The 26,364-nt window shown below is 43.9% G+C and overlaps 1 protein-coding gene and 1 long non-coding RNA gene across 2 annotated transcripts in view; one reads left to right on the plus strand and one right to left on the minus strand.

The window, feature by feature from the left end:
* Positions 1-375: 375 nt before the first annotated feature.
* AMMECR1L (AMMECR1 like) lies at positions 376-22,680 on the minus strand. The gene is made up of 8 exons (XM_082690343.1): positions 22,270-22,680; positions 20,619-20,728; positions 11,963-12,407; positions 8,344-8,454; positions 7,919-8,033; positions 7,217-7,307; positions 5,693-5,789; positions 376-3,987 (listed from the first exon to the last, which is right to left on the minus strand). Exons 3-8 carry the CDS (start codon positions 12,367-12,369, stop codon positions 3,876-3,878), a joined length of 933 nt encoding a protein of 310 aa, XP_082546469.1. The 5' UTR covers positions 12,370-12,407; positions 20,619-20,728; positions 22,270-22,680; the 3' UTR covers positions 376-3,875.
* LOC309844125 overlaps positions 21,635-26,364 on the plus strand; it is a 71,514-nt gene continuing 66,784 nt past the window's right edge. The window contains exon 1 of the long non-coding RNA XR_014300505.1: positions 21,635-21,722. This is a non-coding gene — a long non-coding RNA (uncharacterized lncRNA). The remainder of the gene's footprint in view (positions 21,723-26,364) is intronic.

Genomic DNA, 26,364 nt, shown 5'->3' on the forward strand with positions numbered 1-26,364 from the left:
CAAAACACACAGGCTGACTAAAAACACCAGCTGGGTGGCTGTCTTCAAAAATAAGATGATGGGGTGTCTGGGTGGCTGTCAGTTATGTGTCTGCCTACAGTTTAGGTCATGATCCCGGAGTCCTGGGATCAAGCCTGTTACCCCCAAATCCCCTGCCGCTCCCCTTGCTTGTGTGCACTCTAATAAACAAAATCTTCAAAAAAAAAAAAAGGTAACTGTGAGGGGTGCCTGGCTGACTCAGCTGGAGACTCCTCTACACACTGGTGTGACTCTTGGGTTTTGCGGTTTTGAGTACAATACCCTCGTTGGGTGGAGATTACTGCAATAAACTTAAAATATTGTTGCCACTATTCCAAAAAAAAAAAAAAGGGACAATTTTTACCCATGATGATTTATTCTCTACAATACTTTGTTAAAGAGTTCAATGATTTGCACTCAGAAGTTATATAGCCAAGAGGCAACCAAGTGTAATACAAAGAATTGGTCTGAAGTCTTTGCACTAAAGGCCATACAAAGTCTCTTGCTTCAGGGAAGTAAGAATGAAAATAAACAAAACAAAACACATAGCTCCCTAGGCTCCAGAATCTCAATAGAAAATAGCATCAACAGTTAGTGAAAGTGTAGGTGTTAACACATCATGGAAAACAGGTCTTGTGCAAATATTAAAATTAACACCCAGGACTTCTGTATAGATGATTTTTATTATAAACAATAAAATATATGTAATGTCTCAACTACAAACCTTTCACACTGAAAGGTTCTCTAACATGAGTTGCTTTAATATTATGATGCGAAAAAGTTTAAGAACCTCACAGTGGAAACAATCCAACACCGACAAATCCTAGTGATCAAAGACATTCTCTTTTAGTTAACATAAAACAAGAACAATTCATAATTACAGAGAGAATGTCCTAGCTGTGGGTATTATGAGACAAGCCAACTTTCCAGACCAAAAGGCACTCACAGCTAGGGATGAAACAAACTCCGAACTGAACCAGCCAACATGGGCTGGTTCCTTTACAGCAGTTACATACTGTTCAGCTTGAGCAGCCCAAGGACAAAGTAAACACCAAGCAGAAAACATTCCCTTCTTTATACACCTGCCACTCACACCACATGTACTGGCCACCCTCATCACTGCTTTGGTCAAGCGTGTGGAAGGCAGTTCAGTTCCAGTTCGGAGCTGTCATCTCCCTATGCAAAGCTGCCACATGGATGATCCAGACTTAGTATTTTTCCTGAGAGCCACCTGTCCCACATCTTACTGAGGTGACCATGACCATACACTTTCAGACTGCTTCCTGACTAGGCCCCATTCAGGACAGACACGGACAGTGGCATTTCTTATGGGGCCAAATAGTTTTACTTGGTCGATTCCTGGGTCCCCCTGACCAGACCAGAGGGACTTGAGCATCTCCACTGCTGGACTTGTATGGGAGCATGAGGGAATGTGCAGGGAGTAAGGCTTCTTCACTCCAAAACCACTGAGCCCACTTCAGTGTGGTGCTGGGCTTAATCAGCCCAATTCTTGTGCACTGATTTTTTCCCCCATTTGTGGGTTTTAAAATTTTCTGTTCATTTCTTAAACGGCAGGTATCCTACCCCACCCTCAATAAAATAAAATAAAAAACATACTATACATTGGGGAAGACAAATAGGGCAACATTTCTACAAGAAAAAAATAGGCTTGAAGAGCATGGCACTGTAGTAAATGCTTGCATGACCAGTCTCACTGAGCGTGCTCAGGGGTGAAAGTTTAGCACCATTTTTTTTGCTTTTTTTAATCTTTAGAAATTAAACACAACTTTTAACAGAGAACACTTGAACAGTAATGAGTGTAGCCCTATGTATCAATACTGTTGTATAAATTGGAGGTGGGTAGTTTAGACCAGAGCTGACCACCCTGACATCAATCCATGGCACCTAAGAGTAACTATCGTCACATCTGTTTGTGAACAAGACATTTATTATTCTCAGCAGCAGGAAATCACGAAACAATTCCTTAATCTTCAAAAGCTTTTTTTCATTAACCTTGCAAGGGAAAAGTGGCAGGATACCAAGAACGCAGCACAACAGTTAAGATAGGGTGGTGCTGCCTGACCTGGGCATCCTGAAGTCAGCCCACTTCCCTTGCACATTTCATATCCTCATAAACAGCAGAGGATGGTACCAAGCAAATCTGCTCACCCTCATCCATTTCTTCCCAAGAAATGAGACAGCAATGCCTAGAATGGCAAGTGTGTCGTTTCTTGGATTATGTCCCTGCTTCCCCTCCCCCATTTCTGGCAGAAGAAAACTCAAAATTTCTTTTGATTTGGATATTTGCCCATTTTGGAAAGCCACACCATCACCACATAAACTTTAAAAAATAAATTAAATCAAAACAATGGTGTTCACCGGATTGACACCCAATCCACTTCAAGAGTTCTCTAAGCATGTTGTTGAAAACCACTGTATCACCCTCCAGGTCCTTTCTTCCAATTGGCCACCTCTTCCTGTGAATCTTTTCAGCAGTGCCTCTGTGACGTTTCCAAAGCATTTTCCAAGTCCCCAGCTTCTATGAACTCTGCCACCAAATGAGGGAGGAATAGGCAAGAGGGAGGAGAAACCTGCTGACAGCTATTTGGAATCAGCAACAATGGGGAGGGGAAATATGCCACATGAAAGTCTGAATGACCTAGAATAAAATGAGCTATTTGGAACTTTGCCACGGTGGGGTGAAGATTCCCAGCATGTTAGGCAAGATAAAGATTCATTTTGTTTAATTACATTGCTTTGTTCTAAAGTCCTGGAAAGGACTGAAACAGCAACAGTCTTCCCACTTCTCCAGGCAAACTAGACAAAGGAACTCCTCTGCTTAAAGGTCCCTCAGGATGTTTGCCTGAAAAGAAAAACAGCTTGGAGACCCTGGATTCTCTCCTATGACAATGTGTCCTTCTAAAGCCCAACCCAGGTGCTTGTTGGAAAACCTATGCCTTCTGAGAACCTAGATCCAGCTATAGGCACTGCTACCAGTAGAGGAGTGAGGTAGCCGGGTGGTAAGGAAGAGGTCTCTCCTTTCTCACTGCATGCAGCGATGATTTCAGGACCTCCCAAGGGCATCCCAGTCCAGTCCTCAGCAGGCTACACCACAGAGCTCTGTTCAATACCAGGAGACTCAATGCAGGAAGAGTGCCAGAAAATCCAGCTGAGAGTGGGATGAGAAAACCTTCGAGGCTAATTGAGCAATGAGATCTGCCACGCCATCCAAAGGGCTTCCGATCTTGATGTGGGTCTCTGTCCAGGAGCCTCAGAGGACTCATGGTGCCCACGTTCAACCCTAACATGGCGTCCACTTATGAAGCATGGAGGTTGTAATCAACTCTTGGTACGCAATAAACTGGAAGTTTAAAAAAGGAATTTAAAACAACCTAAAAATGTTTCTTGTTGGTCTCCGTTGCCCAGACTGCCAGGGGAATACACCTACTTGATCTGGGGAGGCTATAGGGGTGTGTGTGGGGTAAGCCTTCATGAACCACCAATTCCGGCTTCCACTGTGTGGCCAACACAGAGGCAGCAAATCAGCAGTGGCACCTGCATGCCAAGGGTCTTCTGAACCCACACGGTAATTCTCACTAGTCATGGAGGAGCCCCAATCCAACGGAACCCCATATTGAGGAAAGGCTGAGATAAGGCTTGGGCCCCTCAAGTTCTGTTTCATTCAGTATAACCCCACCCCCCCTCAGTCAGCTGGAGGCAGACTTGGCAACGGAAGCTAGCATCATAAAATGGTGCAGTAATAGAAGTAACTGGACCAGGAAGAGGAGGCATCTGCTCCAATGATGTCATAGCCATTGGTGGCCACAGGGGGGTGGGACTGGTCATGCAGCCGTGTGTCAGGAGTAATGATTGTAGAGGGGCGGGGCATGAAGAGTGCCATTCTGGAAACAGTGCTGTCGAGAAGCAATATACTCTGCATAACTGATTGTCACCTTCTCACTTCGGTACCTGTATAAGGAAACAGGAAAGGGTATTAGGAACCTCAAACTCTTCATTCTGTAAAGTCACTCAGCAGAGAAAACCAAAAGCTTATTCCACATTTTGAAAGAATAAAAATGGAAGACCAAGAGCAATCTTACTTACAGAAAATGAAAGACAGCACAAGAAAACAATGTTGTTATTACAAATGAACAAGATGAAAAAGCACAATCACAATTCACCCCTGAGAATGTATTTTCTGCACATCCCACCTTTAAACACTACTTATCAGGCTGCTCTTAAGCAATCTGCTACTGGGGTCTGGATGAAGAATGTCAAGGTCAAATTACACGGGTGGCAGACTGGAAGATGGCTATACCAATGCCCAGCGCAAACTGCATATCTACTGCATAATATGTGATAAATTTGACAGAAATGCAACCTTAACTTGCAGAAAAGCAACAAACAAGTTATTTATAACTAAAAGGGGCACAGATACCTAATTCTGGGTCAAATTCTGATGAAGCAGGTTAAAGGATCCTGGGGCTATAAAGGACGGGTCTCAATTCCCAGATGAATATGCCATATCATATCACAGGGTCATCAGAACAGAATTCATAGCACTTTGGCTTTGCTCTGGAAAGAGCCATGAGTCAGGATGCGAAGCATGGGGTGTTACAAACCTATGGAGCCTACTACAGACCACAGGAGCTGGGTGTGACAATCCTTACCCAGAGCCATCTCTTTCCCACTGTAATCACTCCTCCACTGCAAGGTGATTATTCCTGAATTTTGACAGGGAAATGGCTGTTCAAATAAATTATAATAATAATAATAATAATAATGCTTTGTATTTGAAGTTTTTTTCTTTCCTTTTTTTTTTTTTTTGGAATCCAAAGCATTTCAAAAACACTGGGTTATCTTCCAAATAGACCTGTGAGGTTAGTATATGATTATTCAGTATTTTACAGATGAGGGGGCCAACAGAGGCCCACAGAAGCCCATAGAAGCTAAACCTCTCAGTGTTTCCGATTTCAGTAGGGATGGCAAGAGAACTGACATCTACTGACCACCTATAATTATGGCCAGGCCCTGGGCTAGAAATTCTTCATACATTACCTTATCACACTCTAAAACAACCCCAAGGCATTATCATTCACTTCTTACATACAGGAAAGTCCCCCCCCCCCCCCCCCCGAGAGGCAGAGTAAGTAACTGGCCCAGGTGTCACACAGTTAAGCAGTGGTGGAGCTGGGATTCAGACTCCAAGTCCGTGTGCATTCTACTACACTGAGGTACCCTCTCCCAACGAGAGGGGTATTTCCTTGTAACTCTCTGTGAACACTCTCACTGTTAACATGCCACCTGTATCTCCTGCCACCTGACTGCATGTGACTTCAACTGACCCTGGACCTCTGCGCTGACAGCCTTCATTGCTGACCTCAGTCTGCCCCCTTTAAGTCTCCCAAGCAGTGGGTCTGGTGAAGACATCCACCACCTGATTGTGGCTTGAACTCTGCTCCAGCTCTGCCATCAACTCAGCTTCAGAGATGCCCAGGACACTGGGAAATCTTTGTCTTTGCTGCCATGCTTCCTCCCAGCTTAAACCTGACCCAGATCTCTTTATTTGAGGGACATTAGTGGAGAAAATTCTTTCTAGTCCTTTCCATCAAAAGTATCCTCCATCCAACCCAAGCTAAATTAAAATGACAAGGAAAATGAGACAGTGGGTTACCTGGTAAGTTTGATCGTTTTTCTGAATTCACTGGTAATTGGAGCCTTAAAGCCACCTTTCCTGAGCAAGGAGTCTATTGTCTGGATCTGATCCCAGTCTGAGGAGAAGAGAGGCACACTGAGGTCAGTGCACGATGACATAAGAGTAGGGTATGTTCTCAAATGGCAAGAAAAGAGAAGCAGCCAGGTATGCCAGGGTCAAGGGGAGCTCTGGACAATGGCCCCACATCCCTAGAGCCCCGTCTGCCTCAGTGACATCCAAGTAGAATCAGAGACATGAGATGATAACTGGACAAACACCAAAAAGGCTGTACCCAGGCCCCCTGCTCTTGTGTCTTTCTTGTCAGATGTGATCCCACTTTAATTATCTAGGAGTAAACATGGTCTCAACTTAAGACTGGCCTGCTGGTCTAGTGCTGGTAACCAAGGCTGTTCTGTGAGAGGAGAGAATTAAAATTCTGTAGCCTGTATGTCTTTGCGTGGCCTTCCTTTACTTTGATGATTTCTAGGAGTCCTGTTATCTATTACAGAGAACTGACAGCAGGAAGGATGCCAATCCTTCACGAAGGACACAGGAAAGTTGTTCACACATACATCATTGTGTTGTTCCTGCACATTTTTAACAGATAAAACCAAACACATCAAAACTGAAAACCAAAGAGAAACCCCTAAATTACACCCAATTTTTAAATTTTGCCAAAAAATTTTCAAAAGGCACAAGTAATCGGATTATCTGTTACCGCCACATCTCACTGTTAGGAAATATTTATGGTGTCCTTTTTTGTACAAAAATGTTAGACTTATGGCCTCAAAGTGGCTAAAAGGCTTCCTTTTTATCCTACATCCACACTGCTTCTGAAGTTTAAACACAACCATGATGGAAACCAATAAGGCAATCACTCTCCAAATAATTAGTTCACTGATACACTGAACTGGATATTTCTCTTTATTCCAGGTTTACACCCAATAAATACTGTGTTTTACATGTTATTTTCAAAAACAGACAGGAGAGGAGGAAGGGAAGGTGGGAAGGATGAAGAGAGAAAAGAAACTGGGTTACACATCACAGAGCACACAAGCAACACTGAAAGGTATTCTTCTAAATATAGAGAAGATTATGTTTTGCCTTTTAACAAGTATAACGCTGTCTAATAATTAATGATCAAAAATTCAACATCCACTGATATGGGCAACTTCCCTTTACAATGGACTCTATAATATGGTCCAATTGATGGGTGGAATTTTGCTACAATTACCTCTAGTTTTGGGGGCCAAGGAATAAAACTTTTCACTGAGAGGAAGTGAAACAAGAGGGTAAGGGAAGTCTTTACCCCTTTTCTTCCCCAGCTCCTGCATATTTTGGGAGTTTATTTCTCATTTTATAAAACTTTGATAGACACTAAGAGGAAGAAAGGTACTCATTCTTTGTTGCAGTTGGGCTCAAAGACAATAAATGCCACTTTCCTGCCTTTAAACGGTGACACTGAATAGTATCCTTCATTGAAATTCCATTTGTAAAACTCACCTTGTTCCTTAGCAACCTCAGGTAAGTATGTGGCTGTACGTTTGACGCCTTTTTCATTGATGAATTCAATTCGAATCCCATGGACCCCTACCTACAGGAGAAATAATCAAATAAAGAGCATTTACTTACTCTAATGGAACTTCAGGCAACCACGTTTAATTGACACTGTCCCCTGACCAGCTCGATCCAAGTCTGAGAAAAGCAGACCTGCTCCTTTTTCATGACTAACTCTTTGCCTCAGGTATAGAAGCCAAAGTAATTTCAGCTCTCCAAGTATGAGGGTTATAGAAATAAATTCTCTCAACCACTTATCCAATAATCTGAACTATTCCACCTTTAATCTATTCCATTGAACATACCACAGGGTTTTCATCTAGGCTCATGACTCCACACAACTCTTACTCAAGGGCTTACAGGAGGGATCTGGAATGCTCTTTATCCCCAGTATCATATCCTATTAGACGTGGGAGAAGGCTATGGAATAGGAGTGGACTGGGAAGACACAGGAAAAGAAAGACTTCACATTTCTTCCCACTTCTAAGATCACAGCAGTTTTCCCATCACCTTTGTGGCCCCCAGTTGCTTCCAAACTGAGCTTTAACATTCTTGTACCCTCTCTCAATAAAGGAGATACATTACCATGTACTAACCCGAACCCAAATGCAACGAGAGATGCAGAGTTCCAAATGCGGCTGTTCTCACCTCCCAGTCCAGGTAATCACTGGCATCCTCAAAGTTAGTAAGGAGGGAGACAGAGCAGAAAAGTTTAGGCAGCTCCTCTCGGGTCAAGGGGGGAAATCGGCTGTCCTTAAGTGCACTGGAGGGGGACAGAAAACATAAGTGAGGCTGCTCTGGAGCCGAGAGCCAACATTATGTGCCTGAAAATTTATGAATCCTGAGCTAAGCAGAGAATATTGATTATCTATCCGCACTAATATGCTAAAAATAACTTGATGCTATTAAATGTCTACACTTGAACAGCTGAGTGACTTACCAGATTAAAGCCCCCGTACACCCTGATTACCAAAAAGAGAACACTCAAACTTTACCATTTAGAAGAAATAAAGTCAGGCAGTTGTTTCAATTCTAGCCAATTTATCTATAGAGCTTATGTCTGGTGTCATTACCTGGTTAACGTGTATTCCCTGAGTCCTGAATGAAGATTCATGGCTGAGAAGGTCCCAATGCAGCCACGAAGCCGCTTGTCCCGCCCTGTCTTCCATGTCACAAAAAGCGGACTACAAAAGCAAAACAAAAAACATTCTCCAGCCCCAAATCAATCATGGGTAGTAACAAAACCTTTGCTTTTGCCCCATTCATTTCTGTTATTCCCCAAAAGGACTGTTTTGTGAGTTGTGGCTATCTGAAGGACTCTGCCTTTCTGGGACTGTGTAGTCTCTGGATGGAGAGAGAGGGGAGTCCACAGTAAGACAGTGTGAAGAAAGGAGCTCTGTGCAGCCCTTCCTATGATCCTTGCTAATACTTTTAATACACTTTGACATGTCTGTGCTACTTTCCTTTCCCTCTGGCCAGGACTCAACTTCTAATTTTCCAAGTCTTTCTCCTTTTCTTTACTCTATTTTTAGGAGTGTCCATGTTCCCCAGTTACTTGACACTGGGCCTGCATAACTTCCCCCCATTCCCTGCAACCCCCCATTACTCCCCTAATTATCTCTGCCCCTTGTCCTGCACTTAAATGTTTGGGGGGGAAAAAAAAACCAATGTTTCTGCAAGAAAGCCTATTATTAGAAGCTATCACTTTCTACTTCTTGGCCAAAGTCATGCGTTGTCACTGTCAAGCTACATCAGACTAGAGGTAACAGAATTTTTTATAAACAGGTTACAGAGCTGTCTCTTCATCCTGGTATTTCCTCTGTACTCCTATGCCTTTATTTCTCAGACTGAGCAAAATACTTCAAAAAATCAACTTAAATTTTTAAAGCTATCTACTTTGGTCACTGTTACTAAGCAGATCTGCTGCCTATCTTTTCCTTATAGTACACACCTGAACAGCACGAAAGTTTTTGTCCCCAAACCTACTCAAAACCCCTCAAGAATTTCACTGCACGATGGAAATATAAACCCCTGAATAAAACGGCCCATTCCCTACAACACTGCAGCCACACCTACTCTTCCAAGTCCACATCCCTCTCTTGCGTGGGACACACCTGATCCCATAAGGATTAATTAAGGCTTAGAATCGCCTCCTGTTCAGTCAAGAATTTTCTGACCATGGTATCCCATGGAAATATGTCCCTAAAAAGTTACATTTCTCTACATATTCTTTCCTCTGACACAATCGCACAGGAATAACTTTCCCTCTACTTCTGTCCAATGTGCCATAACACATTATTTAGCTTTGTGTGTGTGATTTGCCAACTTGTTAAGTCTCCCAAAAGTGAGGACTTTTTCTTCATACCCTCTCCATTCCCTGACCAGTGGGGCTATGCTTGCTCCAATATGGCATTCACAGCTGAATGAATGAGTGATCTTAGGTCAATGAATGCTCCAAAAACATCTCTTCAGTGTTCTTTTAAAGCCAATTAAGGGGCACCTGGCTGGATGGGTCAGAGGAACAGACTCTTGATCTCAGGGTTGTGAGCTCCAGCCCCAAGTTACATATGGAGATTACTTAAAAATAAAATCTTTTTTTTTTTTTTAATTTTTTATTTATTTATCAGAGAGAGAGATGGGGAGAGAGCGAGCACAGGCAGACAGAATGGCAGGCAGAGGCAGAGGGAGAAGCAGGCTCCCCGCTGAGCTAGGAGCCCGATGCGGGACTCGATCCCAGGACGCCGGGATCATGACCTGAGCCGAAGGCAGCTGCTTAACCAACTGAGCCACCCAGGCGTCCCTAAAAATAAAATCTTAAGGGGTGCCTGGGTGGCTCAGTGGGTTAATGCCTCTGCCTTCAGCTCGGGTCATGATCCCGGGGTCCTGGGATCGAGTCCCGCGTTGGGCTCTCTGCTCAGCAGGGAGCCTGGTTCCCTCCTCTCTGCCTGCTTGTGCTCTCTGTCAAATAAATAAATAAATAATCTTAAAAAAAAAAAAAAACACCTTAAAAAAATTTATATTGTATATACAGACACACACACACACACACACACACACATCTACCTCGACAACAGCCAAAGTATGGAGAAAACCCAAATGTTCCCTGACTAACAAATGGATAAAAATGCGATATATATTATATGCAATGGAATATTACTCAGCCATCAAAAAGAACGAAATCTTGCCATCTGTAATGACGTGGCTGGAGCTAGAGTGTATTATGCTAAGTGAAATAAGTCAGTCAGAGAAAGACAAATACCATTATGATTTCACTCATATGTGGAATTTAAGAAAGAAAACAGATGAGCATATGGGGAAGGGAGAAAAAAAAGGAGAGAAACAAGCTGTAAGAGACTCAATGGTACAGAACAAACTAAAGGTTGATGGATGGAGGTGGATGGGACAATGTGTCTCATAATTAAAAAAAAATGTAAATGATATTTACATTTTTTTTTTTTTACTTATTAGAGAGAGAGAGAGCGAACGAGCGAGCGCACACGCGCGCATGTGCACAAGCAGTGGGGAGCGGCAGAGGGAGAGGGAGAAGCAGGCTCCCCACTGAGCAGGAAGCCTGACATGGAGCTTGATCCCAGGACCATGGATCATGACCTGAGCAGAAGGTAGACACTTAACCAACTGAACCATCCAAGGTGTCCCTATGGGTGATGGGTATTAAGGAGGGTAATTGTGGGGCACCTGGGTGGCTCAGGTGGCTAAGTATCGGACTGTTGGTTTTGGCTCAGGTCATGATCTCAGGGTTGTGAGACTGAGCCCTATGTCAGACCCTGCTTGGGGAGTTTGCTTGAGATTCTTTCTCCCTCTCCGTGCGCACCCCCCCCTGCTCACATGCTCTCTCTCTCTCTCTCTCTACAAAAAATAAGTAAATCTTTAAAAAAAAGGGGGGGGCACTTGTTATTATGAGCACTGGGGTTATATATAAATGATGAATCATTATATTCTACTCCACAAACCAATATTGCACTGTAAGTTAACTCTCTAAAATTTAAATTAAAAAAAAAGAAAAGGAAGGAAAGAAGGCCAGGTAGCTCAGAGTTACTTCCAATTCTGTGGAAGAAGAAAACACAGGTATGGATTACTTCACTTTATACATACTCCGTTTAAATCACTGATCCCAGTTCGGGACAAAAATGATGGGAGTCTTGTGGTAAAAACCGTAAAGCAGATTCTGACATTCTTGGTGGGGTATGAGTAGCCATGTGGGATCACCATGGGATTACTGATGAACAAAGTGAGGGGACTCTTATTAAGAGCATCATACCTCCCAATAAATGTGCTCCTATTCTCTAGCCTGGCCCTCAGACACTTCCAATTCTCTTGGACTTCAACACCTGGGTCCACAATGATGTTATGTGTGGTATCTTCACTCAAGAGGTTGAATTACCTACCCACTGCAATATAAAACCAACAAACCAAAAGAAGAACCAAGAACAAAATCCTAATTTCTACAACATTACCTTAAAAACAAACCTAGACCTCTGCCAAGTGTAACCTAGACCTCTTCTGTTACTGAATCCAGGTATTGTTCTAGATATTGTCTAGACATTTCTCATTATCCTCTGCCTGAATGATACTAAAGCTTTTTATAAGTGCCAGACTCTCTCAAGGGAACCACCCAAGAAAGAGAGCATCATGGCTTTCTTAATGTCCCCTGTACCTGACTGATTTACTCACTAGGGGTCATTGGTGAATCTAGGAAGTCGTGGCTGTGGGAAGCCATAGAGGTGACAGTAGAGGACGTCAAAGCAGTAGCAGCACATCTCTGCAGTCACCACCAGATTCTTGGTGGTGTTGGCAGTTCCATTGGGCCGGGGAAGAGGGCTCAGCGCTCCCGATGCGGGATTCATTCGTGTAATGGGAGAATTTCCAGGTCCCAGAGTTAAGTCCGACACATTCTCCCGACCACTGCTGCTATCCACATGCTGGTGGTTTTGAAGAGGTCCTGAACTAGAGCCGGGGACAGTTGTGGACTGGTTCCCGTGATTATGTGTTCCACTTCCAGATAACTTGGGCTTCTTAACCCCACAACAGCCTGCTGCCAACTTGGGCTCAAGTGGAGGAACACAACGTCTTTTTCCCATCCTGATTCAGTGCTCGAGGTCTGGAATGCTGCAGAACCCTGACCAAAAAGAGAACAGTTACACATTAATTCAAAAGGTTAGTTAAAAGGAGAAAACAAAAATAAAAAAGAAAGCGTCTATGTAGAAAGTCACCAAATTCTTTTTCTCATCCAGTCACCAGATCACAAAAGGCTGTGGACCAGCATGACTGGAAGAGATCCTGAGTTGCAAACTAGGGACGTCTAACCTTTTCCTAAAGAACTATTTTTCCTTTCTATAAAGCCTTATGATCATCACAGATGGAGGCAAGCAACGAGCAGCCCCTCTAGCCCAGGACTCCCTAGGGTAGAAGGGCGGGCGGGTGGCAGCCATTGTGGAGCTGCACGAGGACATTTCAAGATTGCAAGATAGCACTGGACCTGTCAGACTTTTCATCACTGCAGTTCTCTACCTTTTAGGGCCTCCAAATTAGACCACCCTATTTTTAAAGAGTCCCAGAGGAATCTTCATGCTTCTCCTTGTTAACCACATCCTTTCAGCATTTTACTCATCACTAACCTAAATCTGTGATTTCAGCCCTAGACCCGAGAGAATATGAAAAGCAGTTAGCTACCATTCTGAAAAGAGCACACCTTCCAACACAAGGCTCCCACCTTTCCATCCTCACAGCTCTCATTCTCGGATGCCTTGTTCATTTTCTTTGGTTCTCTGAACTCACTCCAAAGTCTACACATCTTTCTATCCTTTCAAAACCCCAATTCAAAAAAAGCTACAACCTAGTAGGAACCTTTATTCACACAAATGACCCAAGCTTCACAGGCCTTTTGTGAGGTAGCCATTTCCTCCCTGTCACAGCAAGGCAGATGCATGCAAACTCACTCAGCTTAACAATGTGTGGCAGCGGATGGGCCAGGAAACCAGAACACCCCATCTGATGATGTAAATGGAAGGAAGGAATTTTTTTTTACTGAATTTTTTTTCTTAAACAGCCTAAAGTAAAAATGGACAGTTATAACACAACCAATATTTCTTCTCTGAGTCAACAGAATCAGGAAAATATATCCTAGTTATTTCAATGTCAATAATACCAAAGTTTGTAAAATTCTGCTGACTTGAGAGAAAAGCACACTTAAATCTCTCTGTGATTTGGACATATAACACATTAATTGCCTTTAAAAAAAAAAACATAATTTGCCATTTTATGCACTGCTCTGTAATATAGTATTTTGGTTGTAAATTCTACAACCTTTTTTTTAAAAAAGATTTTATTCATTTATTTGACAGACAGAGATCACAAGTAGGCTGAGAGACAGGGAGAGAGAGAGAGAGGAAGAAGCAGACTCCCTGCTGAGTAGAGAGCCCGATGTGGGGCACGATCCCAGGACCCTGGGGATCATGACCTGAGCCGAAGGCAGAGGCTTTAACCTACTGAGCCACCCAGGCGCCCCAATTCTACAACCTTTTAATCAAATTAGATATTTACATGCCTATCTGCAAAGCCATTATCTCTACACAAATAAGTTGTCACTTTAGGCTGAATGAAATACAAAAAATTCACAAGATTTTTTTTTTTTTTTAAGATTTTATTTATTTGACAGAGAGAGAAGACGGAGGGAGGGAGGGAACACACAAGCATGGGGAGAGGGAGAAGCAGGTTGTCCAATGGGCAGGGAGAACGATGTGGGCATGACCTGAGCTGAAGGCAGACGCCTAAGTGACTTAGCCACCCGGGCACCCCTATTTTTGTTCTTGATATATGCTGATCTATAACAAAATACTATTTTTGTACTTAGGGCAATTCTTAGTGAGATGAAAATTGCTTGTAGCTGAGGGATAATAGTTTGTATACTTCAATGTCTAAATTGACACAGGTTTCCTTTTGAGAAAGCCTTAGGTAAGTACCTACCCCTCCACCACCAATGACAAGTAACCACCTCCCACCATCACCAATGACAAGTTTGTTTCTGAGTGTGGATGTTGCTGTCTTTCTTGTTTAGACTGTTAAAAGACGGAGAACTGTCTTGGGTTAAAAATGCTGCCTCCAGAGCCAAATGGTCTGTTCAAATTCTGATTCCTCCGGGATCAAGCTCTCTATGACTCAGTTTCCTCAGTATGGGAATAATAGTACTTCCTAATTGCCTCTTGGGGTTTTCGGAGAATTAAATTAGTTTAATATGCATAAAGTGATGCAAACAGTGCCTGGTACCTAGTAGGTGGCAATATATCTAGCTGCTCTTATCACCTAGGCTCATATTTCACTGTCCCATTAGGATGGAAATCCTAGAGAGCCAGGAATCCGTTACGTACTTAGCACTTAGATCAGTGCTTGCTCTCAACAGGTACGCTTTAAATATTACACTGAATCCTCGAAACCATTCAGCAAGGCAGACGATGTTACTACCACTTCACAAAGGAGGAAACTTGCGCTTAAGAAGCAGGATAACTGGGGCGCCTGGGTGGCTCAGTGGGTTAAGCCGCTGCCTTCGGCTCAGGTCATGATCTCAGGGTCCTGGGATCGAGTCCCGCATCGGGCTCTCTGCTTAGCAGGGAACCTGCTTCCTCCTCTCTCCCTCTGCCTGCTTCTCTGCCTACTTGTGATCTCTCTCTGTCAAATAAATAAAATCTTTAAAAAAAAAAAAAAGAAGCAGGATAACTTCCCCAAATCAAAACTGCCACTAAGTGGCAGAGTTAGGATTTGGACCACAGTCTGTCAGCCTCCAAGGCTTGGGTCCTTCCACCAGTCACAGAGAAGATGAGGTCTGCCAATAATATCGATTGGATTCAGTCATTTCCCAAGGGCTTGAATTACACTGGATTATATTCAAGGGTATACTAAAACTAACTTAATAGTTCACAGAATCCTGTCAATAAAAACAGAGCAGGAGGGGCGCTGGCTGGCTCAATTGGAGCAGCATGCAACTCTTGATCTCAGCATTGTGAGTTCAAGCCCCACTTTGGGTACAGAGATTACTAAACAAATTAAAAATAAACAATAAAACAAAATGGCCTAAAAAATGACCTATGCCCAAAGCCAACATCTTAAACCACGACCGTGAAAATGATCAGTGCCCCTGCCACTGCCATTAGTCTGAAGTGGATGTCACTGGCTACCTTGTAGGGGGGCTTAAGACATGCCCCCCCTTAATTAATTAATTTTGAAGATTTTTTTTTATTTGACAGATAGATAGAGAGCGAGCACAAGAAGTAGGCAGAGCAGCAGGTAGAGGGAGAGGGAAAAGCAGGCTCTCCGCTGAGCAGAGAGCCCAATGTGGGGCTCAATCCCAGAACCCTGAGACCATGACCTGAGCCTAGGCAGAGGCTTTAACCCACTGAGCCACCCAGGCGCCCCTAAAGACATGTTTTTAAGGAGGCCAATATTTTACTTATCTGTTGGCCTAAGGCAAATAATGAGTGACTTACAGGTGAAGAATGTGAAGGAAATGAGAGTGCGGTTAGTAAATACTTATTTAGATTATCAACCCTGTCTACCAATTTGATCAAAACTTTCTCTTTGAGGGATCTCCTGGATGGCTCAATTGGTTAAACGTCTGCTTTTGGATCAGGTCATGATAGCAGGGTCCTGGGATGGAGTCCTGTATGGGGCTCCTTGCTCAGCAGGGAGCCTGCTTCTCACTCTGCCTGCTGCTCCCCTGCTGGTGCACTCTTTCTCTCCAACAAATGAAATCTTAAAACAATGACAACAAAAATGTAACTTTCCCTTTAAGGTTCTTTTAATCCTACTCCAACAAAGTGAGCCATCTCACCACAACAAAGCAGTCCCCAACTCAGCTCCCAGGACTGCCCTCCAATGACCTAAGAGATACTAGTTTCTCCAAAAGCTGGGCTTCTGAGAGTACAGCCTAAGAGAACTCAGAACAGTATTTCAATACAACAGACTAACCAGTTAAAAACAAATTACTCCTAATGATGCATTCTACCTTTTCTAAAGCTGCATGTGCATTTGTTCTTACCCTTCCCCCAAACTTCATGTAAACTACCAACATTGGTACTTTGATATAGGAGTTCCTGAATGGAAACTATGAAGTCGGTTCGTCTGAAATAATTGGAATCGGGTATAAAAACTTTTCTTTCCTCTGTTGCTCTGGGCTGGGTGGCTTACCATGCCACCTCAATCCCAGACAGCACTGAACGCATCAACCACCTTTATTAAACACATAAATCACTGAGACCCTTCTAAGCCTTTAGCTGGTTTACTCTTTCAAAGCTAAACTCAAGGGCCATTTCTTTTTTTTAAAGATATTTTTTATTTGACGCAGAGAGAGCACACAAGGGGGAACGGCAGGAGAGGAAGAAGTGGGCTCCCTGCTCAGAAAGGAGCCCAAAGCAGGGTTCAATCCCAGGACCTGCAATCATGATCTCAGCCCAAGCAGGTGCTTAACCAACTGAGCCACCCAGGTGCCTCAAGGGCTATTGTTTTAAAAAAATATTTTATTTATTTGAGATTGTGTGCACACACATACATGGGGAGGTGTGGAGGGAGAGGGACAAACAGACACCATGCAAAGCATGGAGCCTGATGTGGGGCTCCATCCAGGACCCTGAGATCATGACCTGACCCAAAATCAAGAATCAGACACTTAACGCACTGAGCCACCCAGGCGCTTCTTGAGGGCCACTTTAAAAAACCAGCAATGGGGTGCCTGGGTGGCTCCGTGGGTTAAGCCTCTGCCTTCCGGCTGGGGTCATGATCTCAGGGTCCTGGGATAGAGCTCCGCATCAGGCTCTCTGCTCAGCGGGGAGCCTGCTTTCCCCTCTCCCTACTTGTGATCTCTCTCTGTCAAATAAATAAATAAAACAAAAAAATCTTTAAAAAAATAATAAAAAATTAAAAAGCCAGCAGCATTGATTTCATTTTCCTACTGCCTATCTACTTTAGACCAATCAATGAGAATGAACAAATTAAAACTAGATTTCCACCAGATGGAGATAACACCTGGTGGAAGTAACAGGAATCACAGTTTACCTCTTCCTTCAGGACCTCCTAACCTGTGTCAAGTATAGGGAAGCATGTTTACTGTTGAAAAAGGCACCACACCCTTTATCTGATATGCAACAGTCAAGGCATTTTGACCTTCATTAGGGTCCATAACAGAAGATGGTAACTCTTCTTCCCTCTGTGGGAGAACCTGAGCAGTGCTCTGTTGCACCACACTGGGTGGCTTACTTACCATGCCACCTCAATTCCAGACAGCACTGAACTCATTACCTTTAGTCTCAGAGGCCGGGAGGTCTTTCTGTGTTTTCTTTTACAACACCTAATACAGTGCCCTGCATACAGTTTACATGCCAACAATCTTTTTAAATTTTTTTAAAGATTTTATTTATTTATTTGATAGAGAGAGATCACAAGTACGCATAGAGGCAGGCAGAGAGAGAGACAGGGAAGTAGGTTCCCTTCTGAGCAGAGAGCCCAGTGCAGCTGGTTCTTAGGACCTAGGATCATGACCTAAGCTGAAGACAGAAGCTTGAACCCACTGAGCCACCCAGGCGCCCCACATACCAACAATCTCATCTACAGATCTCTGAGTTATTTCACTGGTTTGTCTTTTTTATAAAAAGAATGCTTAAGGCACAAGCTAATCTTTAGACCTTTGATTCTACTGTGAGGTGCCAACTGTGAGGTGTGTTAGAAGCTGAAGGAAACTGAATTACTAGTATGTATTCTTATTGACATCAACTCTATTCAGCCCAAACCAAGGAATGGTTTAATTCATAGCTAAATGAATATCCAATATGGCCGATTCATTCTAAAAATTAGATCAGATATCCCTTAAATTAATGTCTTGGTTTGATTTATGCTTACAGCTGCTTTCTTTGCTAAAACAAAGTCCTGGACTTAGCCCTGGGTGGTATTTAACTTTAGATTTGCTCAAGGCCTTCCTTTGACAGGCCATACCTAGCTTCTAAAACTGTATTTGATAAGTTTTTTTTTTTTTTTTTAATGATGGGATGCTTTAAGAGCTATGCACTGGAATATTATTTGCCTGGGAAATAATTTATTATATCAGGAGTTAGGACAAATGGTATCTCATAAACTGCTAATGTTTATAAAGAAGGTATAGAGACCAGTATTGAGGGGAAGATGTGAAGATACCCCGACGGATCTGGCTAACTGGGGAGGATGGCCTTCCTCCCTTGCTTCGGGTCTCCCTCATGCTTCTCAAGTTCACTGACATCTTCACAGAGCAACACCCATCATCAGAGGACAGAGCCTAGGCTCTGGGATTATAGTCTAGGCTCAAATTCTAACTCTGACTTGTCATGTACTGGCTACCCAAACTCAGGTGGGTTGTCACATCTCTGTGGACTTAGGCTCCTGATACCACAGAGGATGATCTGTGACCATTCAATGAATAAGCCATGAAAAGCATCTAGCATTCCTCGACACATAACTATTATTTATTAGAGTGTCTAGTATTATTAACACTACCACTATGGTAGGGTATATTACAAAGAACAATAGCTTAAAAATTCTTAAAATTTCTAGAGAAATAAATGCCCTCATAACAAAATTCTATTAACAACTACCTTGTAGTCAAATAAATTAAATCTTTAAGAACTACATTGTAGTCTAAAAGATCCTATCACTAACATGAAATTATTACTCTAATGACCTTGATGTTTTTCCTCTTTGCAGAGCAATGGCTTCTAATAAGTCATCCACTGATCTGTCCACTGTGAGATGCCAAAAAATACAGAGAATGAATACTGGGCTGCCTGACTTGCCCACACTTCTAATCTACCAGAGTCTTCTTTTAAGCTTACATACGCCCACTGATCTCAAACAATAACCAGATTAAAATGTCTAGAAAAGCTTGAAGATGAAAAAACAAAATCTAGATTCACCTTTTGAAGATAAGCTTAAAACAACTTATTGGGGAGCACGACCTTCTAACAAATAGATCTGGGAGGCAGGAAAGAGGCAAAGAAAAAAAGGAGTCTCTGGTTTTTCTTGTTATTACCTAGTGTCCAGATGTCTGTTCAAATCAAGCTTTATAAAGAAGGGAATGGGGGCGCCTGGGTGGCTCAGTGGGTTAAAGCCTCTGCCTTCGGCTCAGGTCATGATCCCAGGGTCCTGGGATCAAGCCCCACTTCGGGCTCTCTGCTCAGCAGGGAGCCTGCTTCCTCCTCTCTCTGCCTGCTTCTCTGCCTACTTGTGATCTCCGTCTGTCAAATAAATAAATAAAATCTTTAAAAAAAATAAAAAATAAAGAAGGGAATGGGTTGTTGTTTCCTTCGTGATAAAGAGTTGAACCGAAAATCAATAATTATATTGTATGAGTAGGAAAATGGCACCTGAACTGTAATTCTGGCCTACTTATGTAACTATTTCAAGAAATAGTCAGATAAACATTCTGGTAATCATTTCAAACTATCACTTTTATATTTTTGAAACCTCAAAATACACATATACACATATCCAAATACTTGCTGTCTGAAAATTTTCCCCGCAAAATACACTTGATCTTAGGATAAGAGTGATCCCGCAAAATACAGATCTACCTATATAACTGCTTTTAAAACTTATACAGATTTACAAAAATGTACAGAACTATATATTCTCATTTCAACTTAGCTTAAGGAAAAACACAGGAGTTAGAAGTTTTGTTTTTAGATTCCTCTCCCTTTACTGTGTGATCTATGGCAAAGTGCCAGATATTTTTGGGCCTTGGTTCTTTCATTTGTAAAATGAAAATATTTGTCCCGTCTCCCTCACATAGGGATTGTAAGGCTCCAATAAGATGTGAAGCAGTGTGAAAAACTATCTTACAAGTTTTAGCATACCACATTTAATAAACTCAAAGGGATACGGCTGTAATAAAAAATTTTTCGGAAAATACTATCACCACTGCAGATTTAGGGCAAAAGTTCCAAAAATCTCTGAAGATTATAACCATATGGAAGAGACCCAATAACTGACCTTGATTAGGAACTGCATTAACCTCAGAGTTTTGATCTTTGGTTGTCTTAAAAATTAGTTAGTTGGGAAGGGAGGGACGTAAAGGGTAAGCATAATACTACATCACTATCTAGGTCACTCTACTGGGATTATGGAAAATAAACTTGTCTTTACGAATTTACTTTTAGAGAGCAAGCGGAAGGAAATTCATTAGTATTAGGACCTTCTCAAGGAAGCAAAAAAATACAAGTGAGAAAGTAAACCTACATCCTAATGTCCTAGCACAGGACTAAAACCAACAACAGTAACAAATTCTAAACATTCTAAATATGTCCAAGGTAATACTCACTGAAAGCAGATAGTTTGTATTGCCAGGGGAACAGCTATAACGGAGGAGAGGAATTATTTTGTCTCATAAATGAACTTTCTTCCTTCCGATTCCATTCCTTCTTCCTGTACCTAAGACAGAAATGCAGGTGCAGTGAATGAACAAAATCAAGGCAGCCCAGAAGTAAGATACGGTTTTAAAAAAATTAAAACTCCGTTGAGCAATTTCTAGGAAAAAAGAAAAAAAAAAAAAAAAGAAAAAGAAACAACAGCTAGGAACAAGCTCTCCCTACTTCAAAACATTTCCAAATCTAAATATAAGGTAGCAATGGCAGTCCCATGCACTGAATCACCTCATCCTTAGTGTCATCACCAAGAAGGGAGGACACAGAGGATCAAAGGTTTTATTGAACCTGAACATGAGACACACATTAAAACTTCTCCACCACTAATTTAGATCAAAACTTGCTCTCAGGCCAAGATATACCATTTCAAGGCTCTCTACTGGTTTCAGAATACAAGCACATTCCCAAATCCTCTGCAAAGATGGTGTTGAAGAATTACTGGACAGCATGCTAGGGTCCCGAGGACAGGTCATCTTGTCACCCCAGGTGGACATGATAATTGTTAAGAGTCATCCATCCTTACTACTAGTTTTGCAAAAATCTCTTCATAATCTCTTCAACAACTCTCCCCACCCCAAAGTAGTAGAGAATTAAGCTATTCCCAAAGATGTAAACAGGAGACTCCAAGCCCCACCCACACTATCCAAGGAGAGGGCAGTGAAAGAGGATAGGCCCAGAGGGATGAGGGTACGGGAGTGTAGCAAAGTGAGGAGTTCAGATCAGGACAGGGAAGGGAGGAGGGCAAGGAACCAAGGGCAAAACCTACAGCCCGGAAAGGAGAGAGAGGCATAAAACCCAAAGAGTTTAAGCTGAAGAGGCAATGGAAATGGGGCTATGGGTGGATAAGGAAGCAGAGAGTGAGGGTGGGGCTTGGAAAAAAGAGAAGAGAAAGAGGAGAAAAAGCGTGCGTGTGAAGAGAGTTAGGCAAGAAAAGGACGAGAGAGTGGGCAAGGAGAGGTCGGAGCAGGGAGGGGCAAAGCAGGCAGAGAGAAAGGTGAAAGGTAAGAAAAAAAGGGGTGGGGAAAGAGAGTACGAAGCTCTGGGGGTAGTTGGGGAGACGCCAGAACGACGGGTAGCGCACCGAGGGCCGAGCCGCGGGGGTGGAATCCAGACGCCGGGCGGGGGAGGGGGCGGCGGGACAGTGGGTGGGGGCCGCCAGGCGGCGCCGGAGACCACCAAACTTTACATAGACCCGAGACTGTTTCCTGGAGGGAGTGCCGAAAGGAGCTGGAGGCTCGCCTGGCCTCGCCTCACCTCACCTCGCGGCCCAGGGCAGGGGCGTCCGCCTACCCCTCCCCAGCAATGCCTCCCGACCCCCCTGCCCTCGGCGGGGACACGCAGGCCCCGCTCGCCTTCTTCCCCCGCCACCCGACAGCCCCTCCCCCACGCTGCCCCGGGACCCCCGCCGCTGATCCCAGAGACCCCGTGCCGGGCCCCTCCAATCGCTCTGGGGTGAGAAGGCCCGGCGGGCACGGCGGCAGCAGCCCGAGGGAGGCCGGGCCCGGCGGGGGAGGAGGAAGAGGGCGCGGCGCAGCCCGAGTTTCCCACCTTTTCTCCTGGCCCAGACGCAGCTGGGGTGGACGGGACCTCTCGCGCTCTGCCTTCTTCTCCTGCTTCATGGAGCCATGCGCCTAGGTGGAGGCTCCCGAGAGAAGCGGGCCCGCGGGCGGGCCGGACGCGCGGCGCGGACGGGGCGGGGCGAAGAAGGCCGGCCGCGGGCGGAGGAGGAAGCGGCGGGGCGGCGGTGGCGGCAGGGAAGAACTGCTAGAGGTATTCCCCGGGCTGCTGGAGGACTGAGTCTAGCCGGGACCCGAGTCCTCCAGTATCCCAGCAGCAACCGGAGGCAGTGAGGTAATGGAGGAAGAATGTAGGGAGTCCTCCAGTGGACCACACGCCCTCTAGCGAGCCGCGAAAACCATAGAGATCCCGGAGCAGCCAGCGTACCGCCCCGCTACTGTCACGTGGTCCGAGTCAGCGCACTTTATTGGCTGGCGCCGACTCTACGGGGTTGAATTTAGAGGGCTGCTTTCCCTTCGTGGGGCCGAGTCCCAGGCAGTTGGAATAAAAGGGTAGTCGGCGGGCGGATCCGGAGGCGCCGGCTGGCTGGCCTCATATCTGAGCGCCACGTTCCGCCCGCATAGCCACGCGCACGGTCGGCCGGCGCATTGCACGCCGGGCCGCCCGGCCTCTGTGAACGGACGTGCAGCGCGCCGGGAGATTTCGTGCGGGCCCGGGCGGGCACCGTTGTAGGCGCCGGGGCCCTGCTGGGGTTTCCCGCCCTGCGGCCTGGCCCTAGCCCTCCTTAGCACCCGTCACCCAGCTGCCCACGGCCCCTCCCCCACAAGCGCCCACGCCTCATGTTGCCTCACGCGACCTGGCCGCAGCCTTCAAAAGCAGCCAGGAACGGGGTAGCTCAGAGCCGCGTAAATCAAACTGACCGACTGGCGACGGCCATCCCTGAGGGAGGTGTTCCAGGCCCCTTGCCAGACTCTTCACGGACCTAGAAGGGCAAACAGCACCCAGCCTTTGGTATCGGGAGTCCATCTTTCTGTCTTGAACCCCCGAATTCCCAAGAAGGAGAGGACTTCGATGCAATTACCCACAGGGCAGGATTTCAATAGGCCCAATAACATTGCTCAACATTAGCAGGGCAAGGGTCTCAAAAAGACCAATATAAAACATTAAAAAAAAAAAAAAAACAACTAAGAGTAATAGCTTCAATTTCCAATACTTGCTATTTGATTTGAGGACTTGGCATTTTTGTTAATTACAGATGGAGTTGCACTTAGTCTTGTTTCCACCCTGCTCCCACACCCTCACCATTCCAAACGCAAACTGTACAGGCCCTGCCCTGTTTTAAAGCATTGCCAATCTTGTTAACAAAGACTCAAGCCCACAGATAGACCGTTTTGTGTTTTGCTACTCTGTTTATGCACAAAGGAGTTCTTAACATGTTTGTCCTCAAGGAGCAAAGAAAAGTATCTAGTAAAAAATGCAAATCGTATCTGACAGTGAAGCTTTCCAGCAAAAACCTTCTGCTCTAGAATGCATAATGTGCTCAAGCATAATCAGATCTACTACTACAGACTTCTAGCATAATTACCTGTAGGCAACAAAAACTGAGGAAACTGAGTATCCGATTGGTGTCTCTTGGACCTAAGCTCCCAAAGAGAACCTGGTGAAGGACAACAGAGAAAGGAACAGACAGCTATGCTTTGGAGAACAGGAGGCGACTTAAAAAAAAAAAAAAAAGCTATTTCTATAGCGGTCTTCACAACTCCTGTCACAGTCTTGACACACTTATCTGCTGGTGAGGCCACGTTTGCCTGTTTCTAACCTCTCTCTCTCTGAAAAACTGCAAATTAGATATCATATGGCCTGCAGCCAGAAATACAGGAGAACAGCAAGCCAGAAGTCCGTTTTTTGTTGTTGTTGCTGCTGTTTTTATTTTTATTTATTTTTTTAAAAGATTTTATTTATCCATTTGACAGAGAGAGATGACAAGTAGGCAGAGAGGCAGGCAGAGAGAGAGAGAGGAGGAAGCAGGCTCCCTGCTGAGCAGAGAGCCCGACGCCGGACTCGATCCCAGGACCCCGAGATCACGACCTGAGCCAAAGGCAGTGGCTCAACCCACCGAGCCACCCAGGCGCCCGCTGCTGTTTTTAAATAAGACGAAATCCTGACTTAAAATAATCCAAATAAATTTCACATAGTGAAGTTTTTTCCAGCTGAAAGTCTTAAAATATGGCATCTGGAAAGGGCCTAAGTCTATTGCTCCTAGGACTCTAGTATAGCATCATTAAACAGCCCACAGATAAGGGAGTTATTGCTCCCTGGTTATCAAGCTGTCAGGAAGTAAATGATGGAACTAAGTTAGACTTGAAACACTCCCAAATTAAAACAAAAACAAACCTTGCACTGAGCTGTCAGAAGAGGCATTTTACTGAGAAGTAGGATCCAGATGCTGTGGCCATTGTTAACTGATGCCAAAAGGCAAAGAGTCTGGACTTTTAAAAAGTCATTTGGAGGTCACCTCCCATCTGTAAGCAACAGTTTGAACTAAAGCAAAAGTATGCAGAATGAAATTATGAACAGGGGGAAGAAACAGAGGGCAATATATGCCAGAAATACAGAAGAGGCTGTCTTACTTATTTTCTCATTTCCTACACAAAATAGAGAAACGTGGTACATAGGAGTCATGCACTCATTATTTGTGACCCGAATAAGTAGAGAAGAAAGCCAGCAAGTAATAGGAATGCAATATTATTGGGGAAGGGAACTGTGGCTCCAGCCCTCTGCATGATCCTGAAATGTCGTCTCAATATGCTAGGATATAACTGCACTAATCTTATCAAAATAGTTCCAATCATCTGCTTCCAGATGCACAGCTTCCCATCATTTCTTGCATTGAATGGTTAAGAATGTATGGTAATGTAAGAGACTAGATCTTAATTGTTCCCACCACATAAAAGAAATGATAATTGTGTGACATGATAGAGGTGTTAGCTAAGTCTGTAGTGATACTCATATTGCAGTATATAAGTGTATCAAATCAACAGATTGTACATGTTAAACTTACACAGTATTATGTTAATTATATCTCAATTTACTTTTTAATTTTTTATTGTGTTATGTTAGTCACCATACATCATTAGTTTTTTTTTTTTTTACATCATTAGTTTTTGATGTAGTGTTCCAAGATTCATTGTTTACGTATAACACCCAGTGCAATCCATGCCTTCCTTAATACCCACCAGCAGGCTCACCCATCCCCCCACTGACCTCCCCTCTAAAACCCTCAGTTTGTTTCTCAGAGTCCACAGTCTCTCATGCTTCATCTCCTCCTCTGATTTCCACCCCCTTCACTTTACCTTTCCTTCTCCTAATGTCCTCCATGTTATTCCTTATGTTCCACAAATAACTGAAACCGTATGAGATGATTACATATGATTACTCTGCTTGATTTATTTCACTTGGCATAATCTCCTCCAGTCCTGTCCATGTTGATACAAAAGTTGGGTATTCATCCTTTCCAATGGCTGAGTAATATTCCATTGTATATATGAACCATATCTTTTTTTTTTTAAAGATTTTATTTATTTATTTGACAGAGAGAAATCACAAGTAGTCGGAGAGGCAGGCAGAGAGAGAGAGAGGGAAGCAGGCTCCCTGCTGAGCAGAGAGCCCGATGCGGGACTCGATCCCAGCACCCTGAGATCATGACCTGAGCCGAAGGCAGTGGCTTAACCCATTGAGCCACCCAGGCACCACGAACCATATCTTCTTTATCCACTCATCTGTTGAAGGGCATCTGGGCTCTTTCCACAGTTTGGTGATTGTGGCCATTGCTGCTATTAACACTGGGGTACAGCTGGCCCTTCTTTTCACTACATCTGTATCTTTGGGGTAAATACCCAGTAGTGTAATTGCCGGGTCATAGGGTAGCTCAATTTTGAATCTCCACACTGTTTTCCAAAGTGGCTGTATCTAAAAAATTATATATGGTAATGATGAAGAGTGTGCACTTTGGAATTAGGCTGTTCAAATTCCAGCACTGACACTGAATACTTGTGAACCTAGAGCAATAATCACAACTCAGGGTGATTATTTAATTTAAATAAGTTTACAAATATGAAGCTATTA

Source organism: Mustela nivalis (genome assembly GCF_964662115.1).
Source record: "Mustela nivalis genome assembly, chromosome: 11".
NCBI lineage: Eukaryota > Metazoa > Chordata > Mammalia > Carnivora > Mustelidae > Mustela > Mustela nivalis.